Source organism: Engystomops pustulosus, chromosome 7 (genome assembly GCF_040894005.1).
Source record: "Engystomops pustulosus chromosome 7, aEngPut4.maternal, whole genome shotgun sequence".
NCBI lineage: Eukaryota > Metazoa > Chordata > Amphibia > Anura > Leptodactylidae > Engystomops > Engystomops pustulosus.
In genome coordinates, this window is record NC_092417.1 from 94,003,058 (window position 1) to 94,021,071 (window position 18,014).

The window sequence follows — 18,014 nt, forward strand, 5'->3', positions numbered from 1 at the left end:
GCTCTCCATCAGCTGCAGTCATGGCATGTTATAATCTGATGCTGCACAACTTCTGTATAGTCAGATGTATGGCACCTGCACCCATACGCACAGGGTGAAGCCATTCATCAAATATTCAGAGAACAGGCCTAGGGCTGCTCAATGCCAGTTCACATAAAGCCCTGGAAAGAACTGTAAACTGGAACTGGTTGGAAACCAACATCTCTGTGCACGTACAGAAAATTTTTTTGTGATATTTTGTGACTAAAAGAGCTGTAGATCTGCTACTAGCCCCCTTAGTGTGAATGGCATCTTAAGAGAGCATCCGAATGGAGAGCATAACATATATTGTGCCCTTTAAATACCAATTCTGTTATTTGCATCAAAATGCACTTAAACCATAGTTGGTAAACCATAGTTAGAGCTTGGACCTGAAGCAAGCACTTTACCAACTAATGGCCTTCCCTCTGGGCCCCTTACACTTGGGGACCCCAAAGAATTTGCACAGTTTTCACATGAACACCTCTAGCTGTGCTGCTGTTTGAAACTGCTGAGAACTGCTGTACCATAAAACCAAACTTCCTATTATATCTTCACACCTTAAATACCTGCTTAGAAGGTCCAACAGGTCTGAATGCTCCTTCTCTCCTGGTAAACGAGACTATATTTGCAGTTGTTTGACAAGGGAATATTTGAACCCTTCTCAGCAAATGTTAGTGTTTGGCTGTAGATTGAAAATATGACTTCATTTTCAATCTATAGATCCCAGCGGGCCTAGAAATGAACTGATTGTGCTCTGCTGAGCATAGGAAGAGCTGATGTGTGGAGCGGGGCACAGCAAAGCTCTGGGTAGTAAAATCTCATTTCTAGGAGGATATAAAAAGGAGATGGAAGAATATTGGCTGGAATAATATTCATTGCACAGTAACCTTTAATAGTAATTCTACTTGCAAAAATAGGAAGTCAAACAAACACAGGAAAAACTCGCCCATACCCATTTTGGAATGACCATATTTTTAGCACTTGCTACAGAGCTGCATCCCTGCTCCTCAATGTTCAGCACTGGTTAAAATATAGAACAGAGAATGAGGCCTTGTGTGTAATTACGTGGCCCAAGGACTACCCAGGACTGCAGTTATAGAATAATAAAATATCTACATTTATTATGGATTCCAAGATTGTGTATTGATGTTTTGTTGTTCAGATTTTATAATGTGGGTAGAAATTTTAAAATCCAAGGGCGTTTGGACAGTGAAAAGATTACAGTCAGTGTACAAAATGTACAAATTTTGAAAGATGAATGAAAAGTGCCCCTTCTACTGATCTTTGGTTAAAGGGGAGCAGGGGTGTAGCTAGGTCAAATGATCCGGGGCCTGTGCCACAGATCTTTTGGCCTATGCCCCGAATGTCCTGGTCAGCAGGACACTCGTCCCGCTGCCCAGGGGTGGGGAGGGGTGAAGAGAGCCATTAGCTCAGTTTTCCACTGCAGAGACCAGGAGACACCTCCTGCTTGAAGCAGCTTATTACAGCTGCCGGGAGCAGGAGACGCCAGGTGATTACGTGGATGAATGTGTTTTTTAAAAAAAAATTATGTATGTATGTATGTATGTATGTATGTATGTATGTATGTGTGTGGGGGGGGGCTGCGGAGGACACTACATGGGGCATTACTGGTGGCATACGGCTGCCATAGGAGTGCCCGGTATGGTTAGCACACATTTGCGTCAACATGCCATCACTGACAAAAGATCTTTCCAGAAAGAACGTCCTGCATGGCTTCGTATGGAGAGGGGAGGAGTGAGGAACACTCACCCCCACCCCTTCAGCAGTCCTGGCCCAGGCGTAGCTTGAATGTGTGTGTACAGTTAGAGAGGTACAGTTGTTATTGGCACAACCACAAGTGAATGGGGTCATGTACAAGATATACTACTGAAAATTTGGTACATATGCATTGGGGCCCAGATCTTTTGCAACCCTAGCAACACCCCTGAAGGGGACAGACTTCATGAATCATAAGTGAACATTTAATTCTTCAAAGTTCAAAGAGAAACAAAAGTGTATATTTTAAAATGGCACCACATTTCTTGTAAAGTGTCAGCTTTTGAGGCTTCTCAATTATGTGGAACTTCCAGAGGTTAATACATAAACAGTGAGAACTGTTCAGTCTTCCATTATCTAACCAAATCTACAGACATCAGATTAGCTCAGTTCACACCTGCTTTAGGAATTCCTGTATTAAGTTCTTTCACAAAATGATAATGGAAGACTAATAAACCTATTAACATGTCCATCAATGTCACAGGTATTTTAATGGCTTCCATTACTTTCTGTTTGCACCACTTCGGTCACTGCTTCCAATATTTAAACAGAAAATTGGATGAAAACTGATAAAACTAATTTATAATGAAAATAATTGAAGTCACTCCCCTTTCCAGCCCACTGCCACCCCATTTACAAGTTTGTCATTTTTTTCCATACCTTTAACTTAGAATTTGCATTCAGCATCACATATTTCACAGATCCCTGCACATTTTCAGTCCATGAAGCCAACCAAGTAACCGTGTTGTCATGACGAACTTCTTTCCACTTATGACCAGTAGGGGGTACAGGTATTTTGGAGTCCCTGAAACAATGGGTAGAACAAAAAAAAAACAAAAAAACAAGCCAATGACCTAACTATTGATAGAGGAGAGCACTGTTCTTAGGTACATGGAAGCTAGATTAAAGGGGATGGCTACTCAAAACCAATGTCATGGGAACCCCTTTCACTGGAAAGATCAATGAAACCTTCCTATAGTTCATACACAAACCTTCCTATAGTTCTGCATATATTTCATTCAGATGTATGTCATGGGTGCGATATTTACATTATATTTCAATTAGAAATATATACTATTTTTTCTTCATGCATTCACAGGCTTGACTATATATATGGTTATATAAAATAATGCATATAGAAGCCTAAAAGTTCACATCTATAACATTTGTTTACATATGGTATATATTTATGTATATAAACATTATATGGTGTTTAAATGCGATGTTCCAGGGCTAATACACACAGCAGCATTATGGATAAGAATTGTACATTGATAATGAGTCATACGGAAACCAGTCAAACTACATCTATGCAGTCCTGGGATTAAATATGGATTCTGACAATTAAAAAAAATTTAAAATAATAAACTGTTGACAGATACATCCATGTCACAAACCTTGCATCTTCTCTATATCACTACGATCTTGTAGAAGGGATGCAAGCATAAGGTACATTTAGCTGTAGAGGTACTAGAAGTCTAAGCATGCTGTGCCTGTCAAAGGCTAAATTTACGAGAGTCAAAAGTTTCGCGATGCCCAATTTACTCAGCAACTGGAAATATCTCCCCATAAAGCGCTTTTATTGAGCGCACAGGAAATGTAATATACCTGGAGAGCTGAAAGAATTTGCCAAATGTTCACCTTAACTGTAAAGATAAACATTCCCTTTATCTAAATGAAACAGGACCAATGCTTCACAGTCCATAATGCAATCTTTCAATCGTATCACAGGTTATTAAATCTCCACAGAACACAAGAGCCGCAATTTCAAACAAATTTAACCTTGCGGCTCAGAGCAATGTGTCGGAAGTTCAACCTGAGAAACTAGTGAATTGTGGATTACCTGTCAGGTCACAAGTTCACGATCTGGTTGAAGGAGTAAGAAATGAGTTATAGAAGGAATAAAACATGGTTTTGTCTATTACATTAGACTTTATTGTCATTTTCAGCCAAATAAATTTCCCCGTAGGTGGCGCTGTTGTATATTAAATGGATGAATAACAGCTTTTTGTGGTTTGTTATTGCTCTGGTAAAGTAGGTTTCTACCATTCTGATTTTATGCTGAAATATATTTAAATGCAAAAAAAATAGCGCAGATTAAACAAGGTTTTAGCAACTAACTAACAAATGCGTTCACCCTGCACAATTCAGGAGGCTTGAGGAATTTCAAATGATAATCAGGGCTGCTTTTAATATGTATAGCAAGCAATCAACGGGTTTCGGTGCTTAGTGTGTCAAAAATAAAAAGTAACCAAAGTTTTAGCAGCTAAGCAACCTACTGTTATAGATAATGCACTGTGTGTAAAATATTTGGCAAGAAACCATATACAGGTGGTCCCCTACTTGAGAACACAACCTACTTACAGACGACCCCTAGTTACAAACGGACTTCTGGATGTTGGCAATTTACTCTAGCCATAGACTACAATAAATAGCTATACCAGTTAGTAAAGGTGTCTACAATTAAGCTTATTATTAATCCTGATTCTTACGACAACCCAACATTTTTAAAATCCAATTGTCACAGAGAGCAAAACAATTTGTATGGAGCTACAATTATAAAATATACAGTTCAACTTAGGAACAAACCTACAGAACCTATCTTGTGCGTAACACGGAAACTGCCTGTAATAGTTTATAGGGCGAAGACCTGATTGTAAACCAAATGAATATGTTTTGCCAGGTAACCGTAGTGCCTCACTTAGCCACTGGGTGGCGACAATCAACCATGTTATGTGAATTTGAAGACATTGCTTAGTGAAATACTTGAGCTAGTGCTAGGTTATTGCTTGAGAAGGATTGTCACCTAGTGCTAAAGTAGGTTTAATGAATCAGGTCTACACCAGTGACACACTATTACTATAGGGTTAACTCTTGACAACCATTTTTCACTCCATATTCTAAGACATAGGTATTTAGATTTTATAATTCTAAATGCTGGCTACAGCTCCTCTCAGCCAATGCCTAGCATACTTGCCATCTCTGTTGTAAAACTGGCAACTTTTAATGCTGCCATCTTCTTTGGGAAACCCTGATCAGGAAGTAGAATATATGCTCAGGAAAAGCATTGAGTGCAAGAAGAAAGCACCGTGGATGCCGGTGATACCAATGTTAGTGGACAAATACAACACAAATTTAGAGAATAAGCACTTTAATTTGGGTTTTATTATGACCACTCATGTATATCTCCATCAGTAATCAGAACTGCATCAAAAACTGCACCATTTACTAGACCAGGGCGGAGATGTAGTACAAGGCACAGTCCTATAAATGGGTACATGTGTTCTGATGATTGCAGGGTCACAACTAGAGATGAGCGAACATGCTCGTCCGAGCTTGATGCTCGGTCGAGCATTAGCGTACTCGAAACTGCTCGTTGCTCGGACGAATACTTCGCCCGCTCGAGAAAATGGCAGCTCCCGCCGTTTTGCTTTTTGGCGGCCAGAAACAGAGCCAATCACAAGCCAGGAGACTCTGCACTCCACCCAGCATGACGTGGTACCCTTACACGTCGATAGCAGTGGTTGGCTGGCCAGATCAGGTGACCCTGGGATAGACTAGCCGCTGCCCGCGCTGCTCGGATCATTCTGTGTCTGGATGCCGCTAGGGAGAGAGCTGCTGCTGGTCAGGGAAAGCGTTAGGCTGTTCTATTAGAATAGTGTTAGGCAGGAGTGATTCTCCAAGAACCCAACAGCCCTTCTTAGGGCTACAATAACGTTCTACTTTTTTTTTTTTTATTTGCATCTAGTACCATTTTGTGAGGAATTAGCAGGGGGACTTGCTACCGTTGTGTTTAGCTCTTAGTGGCACACATATCCACCTCAAACACCAAAGTGGGAAAATTTAGTAGGGGTTGGATTTCAATTAGGCACAGTCTGCCATTTTTCCTTTTTTATTTTACGTTTATTTTGTTTAATAACTCAGTGTCATCTCATCTGGCATAGTAGTGTGCTTTCATACTTGGCTAGAAAATAGCCATAGGAGAATCCAAACGGCTTACTTACGCCTACAGTAGCGTTATATATTTGATTTCTGGTTGATCTGCTGGTGGCTGTACTTGCTGCAGTGCATCTACTAGCCAATTGTGAGCAATTTGTAGTGAGACTTGCGACCGCTGTGTTTTGCGCTTAGTGACGCACATATCCATTGCAAAGACCGAAGTGGGAAAATTTAGTAGGGGTTGGATTTCAATTAGGCACAGTCTGCCATTTGTCCTTTTTTATTTTACGTTTATTTTGTTTAATAACTCAGCGTCATCTCATCTGGCATAGTAGTGTGCTTTCATACTTGGCTAGAAAATAGCCATAGGAGAATCCAAACGGCTTACTTACGCCTACAGTAGCGTTATATATTTGATTTCTGGTTGATCTGCTGGTGGCTGTACTTGCTGCAGTGCATCTACTAGCCAATTGTGAGCAATTTGTAGTGAGACTTGCGACCGCTGTGTTTTGCGCTTAGTGACGCACATATCCATTGCAAAGACCGAAGTGGGAAAATTTAGTAGGGGTTGGATTTCAATTAGGCACAGTCTGCCATTTGTCCTTTTTTATTTTACGTTTATTTTGTTTCATAACTCTGCGTCATCTCATCTGGCATAGTAGTGTGCTTTCATACTTGGCTAGAAAATAGCCATAGCAATAGGATAGCATCGTTTGGTTTTAAAAACTCAAAAACACAAAAAAAACAAAAAACACAAAAAAAAGTTTAAAAAAAATTAAAGTTATAACTCTCATTTTAAAAATGTTTAACCCGAGGGCTAGGGGTAGAGGACGAGGGCGGGGACGTGGGCGTCCAACTACTGCAGGGGTCAGAGGCCGTGGTCCTGGCCGGGGTGAGACACCACCTGCTTATGAGGGAGCAGGGGAACGCCGCAGAGCTACACTCCCTAGGTTCATGTCTGAAGTTACTGGGACTCGTGGTAGAGCACTGTTGAGGCCAGAACAGTGCGAACAGGTGATGTCGTGGATTGCTGACAATGCTTCGAGCAATTTGTCCACCAGTCAGTCTTCCACGCAGTCCACCCATGTCACCGAAATCGCCACTCCTCCAGCTCCTGCACCTCAGCCTCCCCCCCCCAGTCTGCCCCCTCCCAGGAAAATTTGGCATTTGAACCGGCATACTCTGAGGAACTGTTTTCTGGACCCTTCCCACAGTCACAAACCACTTGTCCGGTTGCTGCTGAGCAATTTTCCGATGCCCAGGTTTTCCACCAGTCACAGTCTGTGGGTGATGATGACCTTCTTGACGTAGTGGAAGTGTGTAAAGAGGTGTCCGACGATGAGGAGACACGGTTGTCAGACAGTGGGGAAGTTGTTGTCAGGGCAGGAAGTCCGAGGGGGGAGCAGACTGAGGGATCGGAGGATGATGAGGTGACAGACCCAAGCTGGGTTGAGAGGCCGGGTGAACACAGTGCTTCTGAGACGGAGGAGAGTCCTCGACCAGAACAGGTTGGAAGAGGCAGTGGTGGGGCCAGACGGAGAGGCAGGGCCAGAGCTGGTGCATCAGCGCCAAATGTGTCAACTAGTGAAGCTCCCGTGGCGAGGGCTCTTGCGGCGAGGGCTAGATCTTCAGAAGTCTGGAGGTTCTTTAAGGAAACACCGGATGACCGACGGACTGTGGTGTGCAACATTTGCCAAACCAGGCTCAGCAGGGGTTCCACCACTACTAGCTTAACTACCACCAGTATGCGCAGGCATATGAATGCTAAACACCCCACTCAGTGGCAACAAGCCCGTTCACCTCCGGCCGTGCACACCACTGCTCCTTCCCCTGTGTCAGCTGATAGTCAGCCCCCTGCCCAGGACCCTGCCACAAAAACCCCATCGTCGCCTCCACGATCCTCCACAGCATCCACCAGCGTTCAGCTCTCCATACCCCAGACGCTGGAGCGGAAACGCAAATATAGTGCAACCCACCCGCACGCCCAAGCCCTTAATGTGCACATCTCCATATTGCTTAGCCTGGAGATGCTGCCCTATAGGCTAGTAGAGACCGAGGCCTTTCGCAACCTCATGGCGGCGGCCGCCCCTCGGTATTCGGTCCGCAGCCGCCACTACTTTTCCCGATGTGCCGTCCCAGCCCTGCACCAGCACGTGTCAGACAACATCATCCGTGCCCTGACCAACGCCGTTTCTGACAAGGTCCACCTGACCACGGACACGTGGACGAGTGCTGCCGGGCAGGGCCACTATATATCGCTGACGGCACATTGGGTTAACTTGGTGGAGGCTGGGAGCGAGTCTGACCCTGCGGCTGGTCATATACTGCCGACGCCGAGGATTGCGGGGCCTACCTCGGTCCAGGTGTTTCAGGCCTACTATGCCTCCTCCTCCACCCACCCCTCCTCCGAACTACCATCCGTGGGCACGGCGCCATCAGTCGGTAGCTCTAGGCACAGCAGCAGTGCCATCGCTAAGCGACAGCAGGCGGTGCTCAAACTGCTGAGCCTAGGCGATAAAAGGCACACCGCCCAAGAGCTATTACAGGGCATCACGGCGCAGACTGATCTGTGGCTGGCACCGCTGAACCTGAAGCCAGGCATGGTTGTGTGTGACAACGGCCGTAACCTGGTGGCGGCTCTGCAACTCGGCAGACTGACACATGTGCCATGCCTGGCCCATGTGTTAAATCTGATAGTTCAGCGTTTCCTCAAGACATACCCCAATCAGTCTGATTTGCTCACGAAGGTGCGCTGCATCTGTGCGCATTTCAGGAAGTCCAGCACAGATGCTGCCACTCTCAGGGCAGCGCAGCGCCGCCTCCAACTGCCCGCTCACCGACTGTTGTGCGACGTGCCCACGAGGTGGAATTCAACACTGACCATGTTATCCAGAGTTTACCAGCAGCGCCGAGCGATTGTAGACTGCCAGATGTCAACTTCCACCAGAACTGGTAGTCAGGTCAGTCAGCTTCCTCAAGTCTACAATGAGGAGTGGACGTGGATGTCTGATATCTGTCAGGTGCTGAGTAACTTTGAGGAGTCAACACAGATGGTCAGTGGCGATGCCGCCATCATCAGCCTCACAATCCCGCTGCTTGGCCTGTTGAAAAACTCTCTGATCAGCATGAAGTCGGAAGCTTTGCGCTCGTCACAAGAGACGGGGGAAGAAGATTCCCTTGTTGATAGCCAAAGCACCCTCAGGTCTGTTTCTCAGCGCATATCGGAGGAGGTGGAGGTGGAGGAGGATGAGGAGGAAGAGGAGGAGAATGTTGGCGAGACACAAGAGGGGACCATTGTTGAGTCCTTCACTGTTCAGCGTGTATGGGCAGAAGAAGAGGAGTTGGAGGAGTTGGAGGAGGAGGAAATGGACAGTCAAGCCAGTGAGGGGAGTGAATTCTTACGCGTTGGTACTCTGGCGCATATGGCAGTTTTCATGCTAGGCTGCCTATCCCGTGACCCTCGCGTTCAAAGAATTTATTCCAGCACCGATTACTGGGTGTTCACTCTCCTGGACCCACGGTACAAGCAAAATCTTTCCACTCTCATCCCTGCAGAGGAAAGGAGTGTGAGAATGCATGAATACCAGCAGGCCCTGGTGCACAAGCTGAAACAGTATTTCCCTTCTGACAGCGCTAGCGGCAGAGTGCGTAGTTCAGCGGGACAAGTAGCGAGGGAGAGTAGGCGAGCAGGCAGCTTGTCCAGCACTGGCAAGGGTACGCTTTACAAGGCTTTTGCCAGCTTTATGTCACCCCAGCAAGACACTGTCACCTGTCCCCAGTCTCAGCAGAGTAGGGCTGATCTTTACAGAAAGATGGTGAGGGAGTACGTAGCTGACCATACCATCGTCCTAAATGATCACACAGCTCCCTACAACTACTGGGTTTCAAAGCTGGACATGTGGCATGAACTGGCGCTGTACGCCTTGGAGGTTCTTGCCTGCCCTGCCGCTAGCGTCTTGTCCGAGCGGGTTTTCAGTGCAGCTGGTGGCATCATCACCGATAAGCGTACACGCCTGTCGGCTGACAGCGCTGACAGGCTGACGCTTATTAAGATGAATAAAGCCTGGATTTCTCATAATTTCCAATCTCCACCAGGTGAAGGAAGCTCAACCTGAATAATTGATCCACTCCTCCTCCTCCTCATTTTCCTCCTTCTCCTCCTCTTTGTACAGTAAAGCAGAGGAAACTGGCTATTTTTTGACAGGGCCCACTGGCTCTAGCTATAGTACTTTATGCATTTAATTTTTCTGGAGGGCCACCTACCCGGTCCTCTGTTTTAAACAATTTTTGGGAGTGCCACATACAGGCACTCAATCTATTCAATTTTTCTGGAGGGCCACCTACCTGCTCCTCTGGTTTGAAAATTTTTTTGGACTGCCACATACAGGCACTATCCAAATTAAATTGTCTCCATAGCAGCCTCCACACGTTGTCTCCATTGCTACCTCCAAAAGTCGTCCATATAGCTGCCTCCATACATCGTCCCCTTATCAAACGAGGTGTGTCAGGCAGAAATTTGGGTTGTTTTCATGGATTCCACATCAAAGTTGTTAACTTTGTCGCCACCCTGCTGTGTTATCCACAAAATATACTGGCAAACTTTTATCATGTACCGATATTATTTGAGCGCTTCTTGCTCACCTCCTTTGGTTCCTCTCTGCCACCCATTGGTTTGAAGCCTGAGTCCATTTAGGGTATGTCGCCATGACACTCTCTAGCCTGCTGCCGCTGCCTCTGCATGCCGTCCCCTATAGTGTCAGGGTCAATTATTGCATGTTTTAGATGCTATCTAGCTTCATTCTGTCACTCTGTCATGGCCATGCTGTTGCCCATAATTTTGGCATAATGGTGCGATTAAGCAGCCTCAGAGGCATCCATGCATGCTGCCCCTGCTGTTTCCTGTCCATTTCCGTGGTGTTTCCATCCTTTTCTGAGGTTCCCAGGTGTTTGGCCAAGCTTCCCTGTGCAGAGCCTTGGTCCCCTTGAAAAATGCTCGAGTCTCCCATTGACTTCAATGGGGTTCGTTATTCGAGACGAGCACTCGAGCATCGGGAAAAGTTCGTCTCGAATAACGAGTACCCGAGCATTTTAGTGCTCGCTCATCTCTAGTCACAACCAGCCCCCCCTCTGATCATACCATGCTTATGATCCATCAATGTATTTCAGTTGAAAACCAATGGAATGAGAATATGAATGGACACATACACATGATAAGGACAGAAAGAAACATTTACATTCAGAACTTATTTGATTCTTGGGTGTTACACTGGATTACAGTGCAGCAAACACTTTAAATGTAGCAAGGTCTCCCTGACTTCTGGTTAGTATATTGAAGCTCATGCAGCAGATATTATACAGAATGCTACCAACCAGTCACCACTAAACACAGAGCTCCCTCGGGTGGGGTATGAAATATCTGGTATCAGCTGATTAGTACTACCTGGGACTGAATTAGAGAGAGAGTTTCACCAGAGGTCACATTTGTCTGAAACTAGGGGTTGTCTGTCCGGTATCCTTAAGTAAGGGACCGTCTCTACATGCACCCCCTGTCATGTATGTATTAAGTACACTTGCATTTCAATCTGAACCTTATAAATAAAGTTGCCTGAAACAAAAACATACAAGGCTTCATCTAGAACACATATAGAGAAATAGAAAAGCTGCACAAAGCTAATAATCAAATTGCAGCTATTATTTACACAATAAAAGCTATAATACAATAGCTGTAATCTAGTTGGTCAACATTTAGAACTGTTCCACTGTGTATTAGTTAAAAAGAACACTGACCTGAACTAACTTTATGTGTAGCATTTGTAACAATACACCTCTTTATAAATGAAAGCTATTCTGTGATTGGTAGCAACAAAATTACTCTTACTAATTGTTACAAATAGCATCACACATGATAGGATTAGATACACAGCTCAAAATACAGTAACACATATGACAAGATTAGATATGCAACACAGCAGACACTATCACAGGAAGGCAATAGATACACTACACCATCTTCCTGCTGTACACTTGACTTTGGGTAACTTACAGAGAACGTGACACCAGAGTTTACCCCCGCTACACTATTAGTTCCCTCAGGTAGGGTATGAAATATCCCTTGGGAATGCAAGTTCATTTATAGTTGTAATAAATTTATTTGAACACCCTTATTTCCATGTGAGTAATGTTCAAACAGAGTAAAAAGACACCCCCAGAGCCATAAGCAATGGGGGACATGACTTTGGTAAAGGGGGACCTACAACACCAGCATTTGTATGCAGTTGTATTGATTTAATATTGGTGTTCTGCTAAGAGAACATTGTACATGTTATTTGCTGTAATGCTGTGAGGACATACTGAGGCACATTTACTTACCCGGCCGCTGGAGTTCATCCATAGTGCATTTTCCGACAATGCACTGTGCCGAGATCAGATTGTGCGCATGATATGCTGCATATGTCGCTTCCCTGCTCAGGAGTTCACCCTCTTCCTGGTGTATGTAAGTGCATCGTCTTGCGACACAAATTGAAAGTTAAATCCCACACTCAGTCCGAATCCATCGGATTGTCCGACGGCCCGCCCCCAATTTTTGTTGCATGAAAGCCAGCGCAGCTGTGCCAAAAACCAATCACGTGCGACACAATCCCCGGCTAAATACCTGTCAGTGTTACGCAAATCCTGAAAACCATAAACAGTCTGACGAAAGTGCGATCCGCGACCCTTTATAAATAAGCCCCACTATATAGTGTTTAGTGTATTACTATGAGGACATAGTATGTAGTGTCTGGTGTGGTACTGTGATAGGGGCGGGGCTTAGATATAGATATTACCTCCTGTCCAATGTCTCACCAGAAGACCAAGAGAAAACATGTCACTCCCACCCACCCTGTTCTATTACTACTCTACAATTGGTTAATTTGTACATGTTATTTCAAGTTTTGTTGGATACTGACCATCTCATACCATGTAATATTGCCATTTGACCGCTTTATGAGATTCATTTCTATCCTTCTAAGCCCTGTCTCTCCATTTTGTCTTAATTTTCACACTCACAGATAACTGGTCATATACCTTGCAACGACAATTAATGAAATCACTGCCTTTTTTAAGGAGCCTTTTATTTAATTGTTAAACTAAAAGAATTCTAGAAAGGAAATGTCATACTCTACCTGTGGAGGCTAGTAGGTTAGTGGGGTAAAACCTGGTGATAGCTTCTCTACACTGAGCTGAATGGGGCAAATCCTGAAGTAGGGACCTCCCTTTCTCTTTACCTATCCAAGCTCCATCACTGTAGTCAAAATGGCCACAATAGCCAATAGCCACTACAAACCTGACTTTCCCAAATAGGGCCTACATGGACAAAGCGCTATTCTTTTAAAAAAAAACTTTCACCACATTTTTCACAAATCCAGCCTCATAGAGCCCTATTAACTGAATGCCACTTCTCCTATTTTTCCATATACAGAGCTGAATAAGGGCTTGGTTCTGTATAACAAATTTCCTAGCGAAATCTATATTTCATGCCGTGTACTGGCTATCTACCTCATGTATGTATCTGATCACATGAAATCACAGTCTGCCAACATGGACTTCTACTCCCCCTCTTGCTTCAGCATATTGTGATTTCATGTAATCAGATACATACAGAAGGTAGATATTAAAGTTAGAACGCTAAAATGTCATCTAAGCTCCTTTACTCACTCCCATGGGGGCCTGACCTAATGGCTTGGGGGAAGCTGGATTCCCCTGGTACACGAGTGGCTGGCTTTAGCATGGCCTACAGCTTGACTTGCCTGGGTTGGGTGAGGCCTGTTCTACCTGGACCAAGCAACCATGACAAGTCCAGTGATGGGATGCAAGAAGAGAGGGAGGTCACAGTATGATGGAGGGCTTCCTTGGGGCACTCCTGTAGTATGCGTTTGTTAGGAATTCCTAGGTAGATGGGAGGTCAGTGATGTTAGTGGCAGTTCGGGATCACAAGTGGAGACAAGGTGTAGATCAATAACTTAGTTCCTTATTTCAGAACTTTAAACAGCAATAACAGGCTGGCATAGTGTCCTATCTGCCAATGTCTGAGGTAGCTGTTTGGATGCAGTCTGGTAGGAGAAGCTCACAGCCCAGTTTAGGGAACTTGGTTGTGGAAAAGGTAGAGGCTTCTTTGGCAGCAATCTTAGGCAGGCTCTGTATAGGTACAGAGCTGCAACAGACCTGATGGAGGAAGATTATTGCAGGCAAGGTGTATGGTTAGCACTGTCAGAAAGTAGACTCCGTTCTCTCTCAGAACTCAGAGACCTTTCTGAAACTCCAGACCCACGTACTATACTATAGGATCTAGTTGGCTGTACTTCACCTGCATAACTAATTATGACCTGAAGTATAAAGGTTTGTAAGGGACCCATTCCACGGGCATTACAACATCAACCTGGTCACATGAAAAGAAGTGCTCAATGATGTAACAGAGCTTTCTATATTAATGTTGCAGCAAGGCACTGTGTGAAACATTTTAAGTGAAACAATTTTTTTTTTACCCCTAATGATAAGTAAACAGTGCTTTATATGTCTGTAGTTGAATATTGGCAGATGTCCCCAAGTATGAATTCCTTACAGCAGCATGTCCTAGCAGTGAGACCTTTCAATCAGGAACAAGGAGGCAGGGCAATGCAAGTAAAACGTAATATGCAGGACTCCTTTAATATTATTGGACACACATCAGTTGAGTTGTATACAAGTTTACAAACACATTTTAACATTGCAGCCATGGAAATGAACCATTTAGGGATAAGGGCAATGATTTTTAATCATAGTTTTTATGTAGCATTTATTTTGGGTGGGTTAGTATGAATAGCAAATAATTGCAAATAATTGCTTAGTCCTAGCCTGATCACTCCTAAAGTTGGACTTTAATAATCTTTCTTAAAGAGGTATCAGACATAATGGGGTATAACAAGCAGATAAATTATACAGGTGAAAGGGTTTTATGTAAAAGCTCACCCGAGAAATATGTTGCATGTAATAAACGAAACATAATTGGCTGGCATATATAAGAGTTGTAATTTTCTAGCAAATGTTGTGTATCTTGAAGTGTGAATCAGGGTGTTATATCCAGATATTGTAACTTTATGTCTGAGCTATTACTGGGGATCTTAGAGTACGGATCAGTCAACTGTTCTTGCTAAAGAAAACTGCAGTATAGCTACAACAATGTTGGACAGATGGTATTTTTGAGACCCAGATGTTTCTTTAAAGAAAAGATACAAAATTACGTAAAATAAGAGACTTTCTTCTAGTAAAAGCTTTTCATTTGTCCATAGGAAGAGAGCGGTATTGCCGCATTTGCTTGAATGTAACCATTTTCTTCTCATACAAGCCCTTTAGGGATCACTTCCTATCATAGGAATTTGCTGCAGGAGAATGAAGAATATTGGGTATACCCCAGTAACAGACAGCCTTTGATAAGTTATTCATGGTATACAGTGGTTTCAGTCGCCTTTTAAAATAATCTTTCAAACACCAAACATGATAAACCTGGCTGCTGTGTTGAATTGGATTATATGCCTGCTGAGGATACTTGGAACGGAGCAGTCTCTGTGTAATCCCCTTGTCTGCAGTTTCTGCACCTTCCTGCTGCTCTCTGCAAGTAACAGAATCGCTCTAATTTGCCTAACTGTCCTATCTTCAATGTGACATGTTTTGACATCACAGGTCAGAAAGACAAGCAGAGCTCTAATCCCATTTAAGACGGTACTCAGCAGGCACGGCACAGCACGCAGCCAGCATAAAGCCCACGATCACACATACTCCGTCCTTGTGAGTTACTAGATGCCACATCACTAAAACGTCTCTCACAGGCTGGAATTTAAGATGCAAAGAAAATAGGGTTTGCAGAATATCAAGTTTTTCGTTTATTAAAGAGATACTAACTACTCACACCCCACATGATATAGTGAATTTATTTCAGGTTAGCTTCGCCATGTGGACTCCGACTGTTGCACACATACAATGCAGCAGTTATGGCAATCTAATACAGGAATGAGAAATCATTTTCGACCTTGCCATCAGGCAACAACAGATATTTGCGACAATTCACTACAGTTATATAACCCCCATAGGCAGCAGACAACTACAATAGATTAGTGAGCTTTCATGAAGATGCCTAGGGTGTCTAGAAAGACAGGGGTTGAATGTAACCAGTAGAGTAACAAAAAAATCTGATGTACAGTAGCAGAGTCTGCATATGGCCCATTCCTAAAACTGAATATGTTTAGAATATTTTCAGTGACTGAAATTACAGCCCCGTTTCAAGAGGCTTTAAGACTGCCGCTCTGACAAATATTCCTGCTCCATCGTGTTAGTGCCTTCATTGGGACACCATATTACAAGGAAAATGGGCCTCTGGTAAAATTAGAGCAGGAGTCCTATTAATTTCTATTACACCTTCTCCACACAATATCTTTGTAATGTTGATGCACTTTTTAGTATTTACCAAGTACAATTTTAAGGTTCCTGGTTCTAGGTCAATAAAGCTTAAAAGGGAATCCATCGCCACAATTTACCTACCTGAACTGCTATGTTACCTAGGGCTATACCCACACATATCATCCATACTTTGTTTTTATTTACCAAAGAAACCCAGCATACCGTTCAATGTATTTTGGCCTTTTTCACCCTCTGTTTTGATAAAAACTAAGGCTGGCAAAAGACCAGAAGGTCAATGGGTAGAGTGCCTCAGGGCTCCAGCTCTAATGCAATAACAATGCCCACCTGCTACCCTAGCCCCTCTTGATCTGGCTTTACAGGCTATTAAACTGTTTCACCCTCAACCCTGCTCCCTCAGCAATCGTGCAGTGAACAGTGCTCACTGCACAAATACTGATGAAGAAGGCGAGAGTATAACAGCTAGTAAGGGGGAGAAGTTTCTGTTATAAGATTGGTGGATCCAGCTGTATCTAGTATAGACAATGCTCTGTGAGCTTGACTGCCTAGAATCTAAGTTATTGCTGGCTATAAACGGAAACAATTTGTCTTATTCACCAATAGCTAACTACTGTAACAAAATATCTTGAAATTGGTGATAAATGAAACATGGAATCTATAAGAAGATTGTAGAACTTTTCCTGTGTACAGTAATTAAGTAGTGCATTAAATACAAGACATGCTGGGATCTGTCCTTGGTTCTGAAGCAGCAGCTCCTTCTCATTTGACATGCCATAGATTTTGTGAAGATTATGCAGACACAACTTGTTAGTCACTTTGCTGTTCTGTGGGTCGATGGGGGTGGAGACCCATTTTCTAACTATTGTAATGGTATTGGCAATAATTACTGAACCACTTAAGTGAATTCCAAGATTTCTAAAGCATCCAGCTGTGATTCCATATTCAGAGGTCTTTCCAGACTCCTTTACAGTAACTGCCTGTGCTCTCAGTCTCAAGTCTCTTTGTAGTCTTATTTAATTGCACTTTCTTCTCTCTGATAAATGACTGCTCCCCCCCTATTTTCAATAGTAACTTTTCAATCCTACTGCTATGGCTTTCTACCTGCTGAAGAAAAACATTATTTAGAATTGACTGTAAGACATTAAATCACACTAACTAAAAAAAAAAAAAAAATTACACGTTATACAAAGTCTGTCAGAAAGAGATAAGTTTCAATGGAATGTGCTGGAGAAGTTGTTCAGTACAGCCCGCGGTCCTCGGGGGATTTTATTCCAATTGGAGTCTTGTCAATATTGTTCACCAGACAGAATCCAACTTCTAATTGCATTGGGATTATTAGCTGTTCTGTAAACTGAATAATTGTGTTTGCATATTGATCTGCCTTCTATGGCCTTCTTGTAATGGCCAGATGTGCTGCATAACTGGTGCTGAAGAGATTTAAATGAGGGGGTTAGGTAGGGCATGTGCCCAGGTGTTGGATAGGGAAGTGTTGGTGCCACAATGAACTAGAGCTAAATATTTTAATAATAATAACAACCTTTCACATTGGCAATGCAGCCAAGCAGTAACAACAATACAACCTAAGGAAAGACTAATGACTGACTAACTACAAATCCCTATATGCACAAGAGTACACAAAGATTTACATACATTACTTTGAGCTACAAGTGAGAAAATAGTTTACAGCAGAAATGACAAGCTTATAAAGGAAAATTTGGTAAAATTGTACACTTTACTATATTCAAGAGTGTGTGTTTGCTGTAGCAAAATAAGGCCACCACCCCTTTAGCTAGTATTAGCTTATTCAGAAACTTCTATGGGTCATATTTTTTTTTCAATATTCTTTGCAT

The 18,014-nt window shown here is 43.3% G+C and overlaps 1 protein-coding gene across 3 annotated transcripts in view; it reads right to left on the reverse strand.

Moving 5' to 3' along the window:
* Positions 1-18,014, reverse strand: part of LOC140070595 (DNA topoisomerase I, mitochondrial-like) — a 166,364-nt gene that overhangs the window by 31,702 nt on the left and 116,648 nt on the right. For all 3 annotated transcript variants that reach the window (XM_072117264.1, XM_072117265.1, XM_072117263.1), the window contains exon 11: positions 2,458-2,602. In XM_072117264.1, the coding sequence (XP_071973365.1) occupies positions 2,458-2,602 (145 nt within the window). The remainder of the gene's footprint in view (positions 1-2,457; positions 2,603-18,014) is intronic.